Raw genomic sequence first — 10938 nt, 5'->3', positions numbered from 1 at the left:
ACCTCCTCATGTCTTGTTGCTCAGTTTATATTTTTTTTACACCTCCTATATATGTATACAAGTGGTTAATAAATCAGAACCACAAGTTTTAGATACTGGCAAGCTAGAATATAAATTTAGAACCTCCCACCACTTTGATGATTTACTGAGAAATCAATGTATCTAGCAAATCAACTAGAGTGGCTTCTCCTCCTACTCCATCCTTTCCAAACCTCTTGTTTAGTTCCACCTACTTTTTTAAGGGTCTGTTTATAACCAATAGAAAAGACAAGTTGTGCTTTACGTGATTCTGACAGTTGTTTGTAAAGAGCTTGGAAGAAAACATAATAATTTCACCAAGACTGTTGAATGGTGATGACGAAGTTGTTGGTCTGAACGGAAATAAAAAAATTGTAAACACATATATACTTTATTGATAAACCCAAGCAAGTTACAGATGCTGTGGGTGTACTATTTGAGTAATTTAATACATTCTTTCTTTCTAAAATTATACTTCTTCAGCCACCACTCAAAAAAACAAACAAGGCTTAGCACTAAAGGCACACGAGGACAAAATATTTTCCTATCACCATAATTTTTCCTAAGTCCAGAATTAACCGTTTTTCTATGGAATTTTCATTTAATGTTCATGTTTTAAGCATTTATGAGTAAATATTGGTGTTTTACAACTGTAAGGGAACTTCTGAACTACACTTTAGCTGCAAAAGTAAGAATGTTTTCCAAAGCAGACTAGACTGCAAAACTAAATGAGTGTGATAAGTAGTACTGAAATGGAAAATAGAATTTTATAAGCATGTGCTCAAATAACATCTTTGTACACCTATGCCACTAAATTCCAAACACCTCAAAGGGATTACCAATATTCAAAGAATTGCAATGTGCAATGTTTAGTGCATCAGCATCAAGCCACATAAATGTTTTGACAGGTTGAAAGTGCAGTGTTGCTACTCTCGAAAAGTCTTGTGAACACTGTAGGATACATAAACAAGCCGATAAATTACACATCTTGTTGTCGGCATAAACATTTTCACTGATTCTAAGTAAAGTGTGATTACTTGGAAATTTCCAAGAAAACATTTTAGGATATATATAACCCAATACATTAGAAAATACTGTTCTCAGAGCAGGGGTTGAGTCGACTATCTTTTCACGCATGCTTTCTTGCTTTCAGGAGTATCATATTACAGTGGTGTAACGTAAGCAGTCTACTGACACAAGTGGCAATTTATTGGTTTATTTTCAGCAGAGTTCTATTTTAGCTGTTGACTGTAAAATAAACACAGAAAATAAATGTGAAATTTTTTGCAATTCAAATTCTTTAGAGAAGTACTTTGAAACTTTGTGACCAATAATAACTAAAAAGGCACAACTGCTCATTTTATTTCTAATTTTACAACTTGTCTTTTCATTATACTTTTGGGATTTGTCTGCAGGCTGAAGACTCAAGTATGTCATTAAATAACTGATAAGATATAGTTTTACTGAAAACAAATGTATGAAATGTATTCAGGAAGTTTTAAAGATTAAACAAAAGAAATTTGAGATTTTTGGGATGAAGAAAAGTTTTTTAATCATAACAAAAAAATCACTTCCAATCGGACTAGTAACGAAACCGACTCAATATATTCACAAACAAATCTTTAGTAAAATACTTTATTATAATATTTGATTTTTTGTGTACAAAAGACTTGAATTGTTTACTAAAGATATACCATATTTTGTGAAGATGCATATACTGAATTAAAAGTTATAGTATAAAAGCTTAACGTGTATACGAACTCGAGTATATTATACAGAGCCCATTGTGAAAGGGTTAACTCAGCTTCTAAACATTTTCTAGAACTACAAAATTTGGGCAGTTTTAAATATATAATATCCTTCTGCCATACAACTGAGGCTCACAGTTACATATAACAGTAACAGCCAAATCATACCTGTAGTTCTTTTTCTGTTAAAAGGTCCATCACTAGCTGTTTTGCAAACTATAAAACCAAAAATACCCAAAACTGTAGTTATATTTATAAATTCACATTTTATTTATCTTACACATTAGTGTTAACATTATACTCAATGTTTTAACTGCATGAAGTTTTATATTTTTAATATTTGGAGAACTTTAATAAAAATATATTTTATACAAATACCTAAAATATTTTGCAACTTAATTACATTTCTTTCACCAGAATGAATAACAAATGTCAAGACTAATACATTTCTCAGTTCTGATGACCAGTATTAAACCATTTTTACCTCGCACTTTGAAGGTTCTCCACTTATCCTGAGTGCTTTGTCCATTCCCGTCTGCTGTGGACTATCTTGAATCATAACCATTTTTACACATGCCCGCTCCTTAAATAAATAATAATATATATAAACACATATACATTATCAGACTCCTATATCAAGATTCTATATGACATCTTCTTGTCACAAATTTTAAAAAGATTTTGAAAATAATAAACTATCTACAACATCTTGACAACTGCTTACAATTTCAAGAACACAACTTACCACATGGCCACCCGAAGACCAGTTTGAGTGATATAAAAACAGCTCTCTCTCTCTCTATATTCCTAGTAATTACGTACTTCAAACTTGTAAATTCTAAAAACTAATTTCAAACATGGTTTTTGCAATTGGAAAATGCATATTTATTTATTTGTGTTTCTGTAAAGTTGCTATTTAGTTTTATTTTTCAACGCTATAGGACAACACTATATTGCAAAGAAAACAGTGTTGCCCGAATTTGTAACATTTGTAAAAGTAAATATTTTTTTTTCTTCTACCCCACAGTAAGTATATTGCACACATAGATATAATAAGACTGGAAGGGACAAATCAACAACCACTTACTTTGTCTACCATATTGAAGCAGGGAGAAAATGAGAAAACGCCATGCATAAAGAAATGCAATTCACTAGATCTGTGTCATGAATTAGAAGAAGAAAAAAAAAAGGCCAGTATGCTAGATTATTGTTGTTAGAAGAGGAAAAAAAAACACAATGTGGCATTACTTTTCACAAGTACAAATAACTAAATTTTAGGGTCATGGGATCTAACTAAATTAGTAAAACTACATGCAGTTAATATTCATTCAGTACTCGTGATGTAGATTTATACATGTAGCTGAAATATCAGACTTTAGAACCGCTTTTTATTTTCTTCATCACTTAGGGAACGAAAATCATTAAAATAAGTTCCAGGCTCTGCATTAACATAAGTCATTGTCCTTGGGAACAAGGTTTAGGTGTTTCAGAAATATAGATCTATTATGTTACAGATAATCTTAACATTTTTGTATAACACTGCCAGTCTAGTTGTATGAACAGATCAAACTCTACAGCTTAGTAGCATTAGTACTATAGAAAATCAAAAAACTATTAAAATGCAAATTCGATTATGAAATCAAATAAAAATTCAAGAAAGTAATTTCAATTTGTGTATTTTTAAACAACATGTCTATCCACCTGCTTGTACAGACTTTGAAAATAAAACTACATACAAACTTTTCAAAAATGTAAATAACATGTTCAATTGGGTATGTTCTTTTACAGTAATATTGGAACACTGTGAAAATATTTTTTCCAGACTGTATAGGAACCTTGAGCCAATTCCACTACAATCGTAACTAATTATCACAAGGTTTCTCTCTTAAAATTAAAAGTCTGTCATACAAAAAATACAACTTTTATATGGGAATCTCAAATTTAAGTATGTATTAAATTTTTCTATGATGCATTTCCTTTAACTTTATTGAATAGTGTGGTCAATTGTGTAAATAATCCTTAAGTTAATTCTTACCATAGAACTTTCACTTTATAATCCTAAAAACAAAATACTAACAGAATGGGCACTAGTAATCAAAAGAATAAAAAAGTATAACACTTTACAGACCCCCAAATTAGAGTAAGATCTTTTAAGAATCCCTTGATCATACAGGGTTTACTGTAAGACTACGATATAGCCTTACCATCAAATCACTTGATCATACAGGGTTTACTGTAAGACTACAATATAGCCTTACCATCAAATCACTTGATCATACAGGGTTTACTGTGAGACTACGATATAGCCTTACCATCAAATCACTTGATCATACAGGGTTTACTGTGAGACTACGATATAGCCTTACCATCAAATCACTTGATCATACAGGGTTTACTGTGAGACTATGATATAGCCTTACCATCAAATCACTTGATCATACAGGGTTTACTGTGAGACTACGATATAGCCTTACCATCAAATCACTTGATCATACAGGGTTTACTGTAAGACTACGATATAGCCTTACCATCAAATCTCTTGATCATACAGGGTTTACTGTCAGACTATGATATAGCCTTACCATCAAATCACTTGATCATACAGGGTTTACTGTACGACTACGATATAGCCTTACCATCAATTCACTTGATAATACAGGGTTTACTGTAAGACTACGATATGGCCTTACCACAAATAAATGTAATGTATCAATATATGTTTAGGAAACATTGTTCTTCTTCTGGACAACTTAAGAGCAATTAATAACTTTGGTAATGCAAGTTACTGCAAATATAACTTCTTTAGTTAAATATTACAAATATAGCACAAAATTTATACCAATTTTTAAAAATTGCAAATATTATATTGTTTATACATCTTATGAAATTATTATTCATAACACTATTTTTTTCCAGATAAACCTTTTGTAAAACTTGCATTCACAAATTAAATTTTTTATTCACCAAATAGTATTTTGTTTTAGTCAACAGTAAAACTGCATTAAATAAGGTTGATATGCAGACTAATATAAAATGATCAGATATAATGATTAAAAAAAAAATTGTGTGTGTACAAGTTGAGAAACTTAATACAGCCAATCACTCAGCAGAAGGTAGCTGTAGTAGCAACACTGTTGAGCACACTTCAAATTTTCAGATTTAGATGATGATATCCAAGATAATCAAATGTCTATATTATACTTGTATGCACCTTATATACTTTTAAATTTGGCCTGTCATAAGTGTAGAATTCAGAGAAATCTGTTGTCATTTGATAGTTTGTATAACAAAAATTCAAGTATAACTACTTACAATATAACATTCACAGAAATGAACTTATTGATTTGTTTGTTTGTTGTTAAGCACAAAGTTACACACTGGGTTACCTGTTGTGTGCTCACCACATTTAACAAAACCAGCATTTCAGCATTATCAGCCTTCTGACTTACCACTGAGTCACTAGGGGGCACTTCTCATTGAACTTTTCACTTGAAAAATATACGTTTTCACAAGGTATACCTGTCTTGCACTTTATAATTAACTACCAATGCATATCTTTATGGGCCAAGCATATTTTGGTGCCTTTCCAAATATTTTTCTGCTATCTAAATTTTAAAATGTTTACTGGATAATTAGCTAATTAACAATTTACTTTTTCAATAGAGGATCACTGTAAAAAATTCCATCAGAACATATTGTTAAAGTTGTCACATGACAAAATTAGGTACTTGCAGTAATAAAATCACATGAAAAACATAGATCATTTGTCTGCAAGTGGATAATAGTATTTAAAAAAATATAAAAATAAGCTTTGGGATCAGCAGAAACATTCTACAGAAGCACTGTTTACAGTGAGATTCCAGAGTTACACAGATATGAAAATTGGATCATTTATTTTACATGGTTCATACCAAATTGCTCAGATCAATTTCAATTACTTTTCAAGGATTTTCTAAGCACCCTCAGAATGTTTTTCAAGCACTTTTTCGAAGCTAAAACCTTCACCAAAATCAATTGGATTCCACTGAAAGTTTATAAAATTCCTATTTATTTGTTCAACATATAAATGTAGACTAGAAAGAAATACTATTTATCTCGCTCAACTCCGCAACATGCATTAAAGTTAGATATATTCTGCTTTTATAATATTTTCAAGTACTTTTGCAAAAAAAAACAAAAAAAAACAACAATATTTTTCATTCACATTTTGAAATATGATATGCACACACTGCACTTGAAATCCATACATTGGTTATGATAGGGATCAAATTTATGACCATTGCAGAACAATTGATAATATCATAACAGATGTATAGATCCTGTGATTATGATCTAAAGATTTAAATTTTGTATTTATAATAACATAGGATATAAAAAACTCACCTAAAATATAATGGTGCTTAAAAACCCATTTCAAGTAATTTATAACAGAAGGAATGTTAAAAAAATATTATTTTACCCATCACATAAAACATGCTTCAACTCATAGTTTTCAGAAATAAGGAAAATATTTTTACATCCATGTGGGTAAATTATGTTGCAGTTCAAAGTCTTATTAGTTGCTTTTGGCAACTGGAAAAAAAAACTACAAAAAAAACAGACTTTGGACAAAATGCTACAATTTGTTCATTTGCTGAATAGCAGAACCAGGTGATTCAATTGAACGTTTACTTACATCTATGATTTACATAAAGAAACCATAATCAAACAAAGTAATATTAAAGCTTACCTGAAGTTGTCTTATTGTTTCACCACCTTTTCCTATGACTAGGCCTACTTTACCACCTGGGATTATCATATCTATGACCACTTGTCCCTCAGGTACTTGATTAACATCCATATGAATAGGGGGCGGACCACCTCTGTTTATAATTTGCCCCATTAACTCTTTTGCTCGTCTGTTACAAAACAGCATACTATGGTTAAAAAATGGTTAATATACCCTGTACTAAAAAAGGCATTAACTGTAAATACACATAAGTGGTCTTTACATCCACACATACAAACTTGATTCAAGTACTGCTATAACCAAACTACATTTTGAATCACACAATTTACAAGTTTGATATTTAATATAAAAATACATTCTCACTTACTGACAATGATGGTCTGTAAAGTTTAAAAAAATAGTTTTTGTAACACTTCTTTCATAAATATTTTATGCTTCACACATTCTTTTTAGCAAACTATATTTCACTGCCACATTACAAGTTCAAAATAATTACTAAACTTATACGAATGATGTAGGTAAGGTTCAATGCAACCTTAATAATGAAATACTAAATTTATGATTCAATAAATTTCACTTTTGTAAATTATCAAAATCATACAGATATTTTTAACAATATCAGTGGAATTTATTTCCTAAAACTTTAAACAAATACATATGATTATTTAAATGAACTAAAATTCCTGTTCTGATACATAAATAACCTATATTTTCAGGTAGGATATTTTATTTCAATGTAATCATTATTAATTACATTTTAAATGTAGAAATAGATACATCATGAAATATAAATTTGAGTATACTTACTCTATTGATTGTTTAGTTCCGGTCAGTGTACACGATCTGTCTGGAGTACCTCCACTATCAGCTGCCATCTGAATTTTGCATCCTGATTCAGCCTGCAATCTATTGATTTGTTCACCACCTCTTCCAATAACTTGTAATAATAATAAACATATACGCAGATAAAACATATAGAGATGTATATTCGTTCATTTCAAAACAACAACTTCCAAAACTAAATGTAATTCTACACAGCAAACATGCGGCAATGTTTACTTTTAATATAGGATTTGAAAAGCTTAAACTCATTTCTTTGTAAGCCCAATGACAAACTTTTGGCATCAATAGCTTTATTTATGGAATCTCTTCTCTCATATAAAAACATACATTAAAGTCATTGATAGAGACATTACTTTTATGATTCTGATTTCAAATATTTTTTTGTTATGCATGTGATTATATAAAAAGCAAGAACCTTAACTAGTTAGAACCATATGAATCAAAAACATTGTAACTGAAAAACAAACCTTATATATGACACATTAGAAGATTATTTTGTGTATGGTTGAACTTATATTTTGAAGCCTCCCGTATGTGTTTGGAGAATTTTACACTGTAGTTTATTTCCCCAAGGGATGTTTCATAGCAGGAAAATGACTTGCAAGTTATTTCTGCAAAACATTTAAGTATCAAATGGTTGAATTATATCGCAAAACTTGTCTAATTCCCCCCAATGAAGCAGATCATTAGTGCCAACCTGCTCACATTACAAAGAATTTGGGTAATGTTGGTTTCTGTAGTTTTAGTAGATCTGAGCAATTAGTGAAATTTGATAATCAATTAATCGGTGGGCCTATTAATTGATTATTCTCACATGACACTTGGAAAGTTAAATAAGGTCTGCTTTTTACAAAGTTTGGAGTAGACCCACATATTGATTTATTTTTAAATTTTTATAACATGTAACTAAACAGAAATCTCTTAGCTTCTACCAGCAAATATTTTACTTACGCAGACCAACCATTTTATCAGGAACTTTCCACTCTTCTACTGCAACTGCATTAGAACCAGGAATAGATCTGAAATAAAAATTCTTGTAAACACTTTTCCAAACTTTAACATACAAACTATCTGAAATATGGCTCATTTCTGGAATTTGGAGCTTTTAACTACAAAAGTTTTTAGTACTTTTTCCACAATCATAATGAACAAAATTTATAAACCTTTCATGGGCTGTTCAGAAGGATTTAATGTATTTCTTTACTTAAACAAATGAAAGGACTAATTACTTAAGAACCCAATATTCTAATTTGTATGAAACACATCATCGAAGTCTTAAAAAAATTAATTATTAAATACAAACACTGTAATAAGCTAGTTATTTTAACTTATTGCAATAATTTGCTAGTAAAAATACTAGAACAAAGAAAAGAATAGCAGTGAAGCTAAAAATACTCTTTGCAATGTAAATGGTCAATATAAAAACTGTACCCACTTTGTTTAAAGCACATGCAAAATCACACACGATTTCTACACTCCTTGTATCTTAACCTACCAAAGCTCAGTTTTACATAAATTAAACCAATTAAAATTCAAACCAATGTCTTTTGTTTAAAGTGCAAATGACAAATTTTAAACAATTCTATCTACTTTTTAACCTGAAATTATCAGCAAAAAAATCTTAACTGAAATATCCAGATTTCAAATTTTCACCATATAAATTTTATCAAAATTTAATTAGATGAATAAAAATATTAAAACTTAATTCTAGTGTTAGACAAGCATAAAATGGTTACGAGGTCTGTCCCAGATACCGAGCCTGGGTCGAAAGAGTTAAATATACAGAACACATCTTTATGTATGCATGTATAAATTATGGTTCTATTTTATACATTGACAAGTTATATTTGTAGGTAGGAAATTTAATTATTTCCACCATCCTGATAAAATAATTTTGAGCTAACAATTTGGATTTTCATAAAATTACTTTCTCCCAAACAACTGTTATTAAAACATACAAAAAAAAAAATCAGAAACCTCAACATTTTAATTACAATTCTTTTTTGTACGTAATGTGAGGGAAGATATCAAAACTTGACAAGTCATTTTGCTCGTGTAAAAAGACAAGATAACTAAGATGGATTGGTTATGTACAATACTTACCTCTGTTGATGAATGGCAGCTAACTGGGCACCAATTGCTGTTTAAAAAATAAGAATAATGTTTCTAATATTGTTTTTCCTTTGATATATATAACACACACATCTCTCCTGAAAACTATAGTTTTATTGTAATGCTCTGATGAAATAAGCTTCCAATATCTACTAGGTGATTTTAAAAAATAACTTGGTAAATCATGTATTACTAATTTTTGGTTTTAATAATGAACACATTTTAAGTCATTTCAAAATAACAGGAATATACCAACATTGTCATAAGCTTACAATTCAGAATAATCAAGAAAGTATAAATTACAAGATTAACCCGATACTCTCCGGGGCCATTTTGTTTTATTGTGTGGGCAAAATCATTTGTGAATTGAAAAAATGATAGAGATCTTTTATTGGATTTCAGATTTTATTTTTGTAAATAGTAGCACAACATTCAATTATTTGTACAAAATTGTATTATTTAATGAAGTTTAAAGAGGAATTTAATGAAAAAATTCCTCAAATACGTTTTAGACTGTAAATAAGCGCCCTCTAAAAAGAAATGTTTTTTTTCAAAAATTTTTTTAAGATATTTTCTTTCACTTCAGCACTGGTCCTGCCATCTATGATTGGTATCTAAACCTTTGTCTAGTCTGTTTTCTTTATAAAACTGCGTCTGGGCGTGTTAAACCTCAGTTGTAAAACTTTTAGCCAATCCTAGTCGAAAGTGTCAATTTCAGTACCAATTATTCCAATTGCTGTATCTCCCATTTGACAAATCATAGGATAAGGAAAGTACATGATGAAACGTTGTTCTCTGGATTTTACAATATGAACGTGGGTGGTGGTTATTATAGTAACTGCCATTTTATGTAGAGGTTGTATTTAGTACTGGCCAATAGGGCTTTTCTATAAGCGTTAGAAAAGTTGCTTCTGGAATTGAAAAATAACTCAAAATGGATATATTTTTTAGGAAAGAAGTTGATCCACGATTGTTAGGGTTAAGAGTTATCGAGTGGCAAGTGCAAAGTCTTTACATGAATTAGACCTAGAACTTTGAACTGAAAGAGTTTGTGATTTTTTATATTCTTTGGAATTTAAATTTGTAGTTTTAAGTTCAATAATTTAGCATAATTTTATATTTAGTTCATAATAATAATAATATGATTCAGTATTTAGAATGATAAACTTGTGTGATTTGTACGTAATACTGCTAGTACCAGTACCACAAGAATTTTGATATTTTTCCATCTTACAATCTTTGCTTTGTAGTAAGACCCACACTTCTGTTGTTATTGCGTTAGAATTAAAACAGTAACTGATATATATATTTAGTTTATTCTGATATTTTGCAAATGGTTCAAACTCAGTGTACAAGTGACAACAATAAAACCCATATGTTGGTTGTGAAACTGGCTAAATTCATTCATCTCAATAATACAGGGAAGCTATGACATTCTCACAGTTGGGGTTTCAATACATTGAAGAGCTTAAGTTTTTGCATTCCAAC

At 29.9% G+C, this 10938-nt stretch overlaps 1 protein-coding gene across 5 annotated transcripts in view; it reads right to left on the bottom strand.

Annotated features, from left to right (window-relative positions):
* Positions 1–10938, bottom strand: part of LOC106466821 (far upstream element-binding protein 1-like) — a 45809-nt gene that overhangs the window by 17982 nt on the left and 16889 nt on the right. For 3 of the 5 annotated variants that reach the window (XM_022394898.1, XM_022394897.1, XM_022394901.1), the window contains exons 4-9: positions 9442–9478; positions 8290–8357; positions 7303–7432; positions 6496–6682; positions 2251–2349; positions 1935–1982 (exon numbers count right to left, since the gene is read on the bottom strand). In XM_022394898.1, coding sequence (XP_022250606.1) covers positions 1935–1982; positions 2251–2349; positions 6496–6682; positions 7303–7432; positions 8290–8357; positions 9442–9478 — 569 coding nt within the window. The remainder of the gene's footprint in view (positions 1–1934; positions 1983–2250; positions 2350–6495; positions 6683–7302; positions 7433–8289; positions 8358–9441; positions 9479–10938) is intronic. The other 2 variants (XM_013927122.2, XM_022394899.1) reach the window with 2 other exon arrangements.

This window comes from Limulus polyphemus, unplaced genomic scaffold (genome assembly GCF_000517525.1).
Source record: "Limulus polyphemus unplaced genomic scaffold, Limulus_polyphemus-2.1.2 Scaffold2388, whole genome shotgun sequence".
NCBI lineage: Eukaryota > Metazoa > Arthropoda > Merostomata > Xiphosura > Limulidae > Limulus > Limulus polyphemus.
This window is presented reverse-complemented; position numbering and strand designations above follow the sequence as displayed.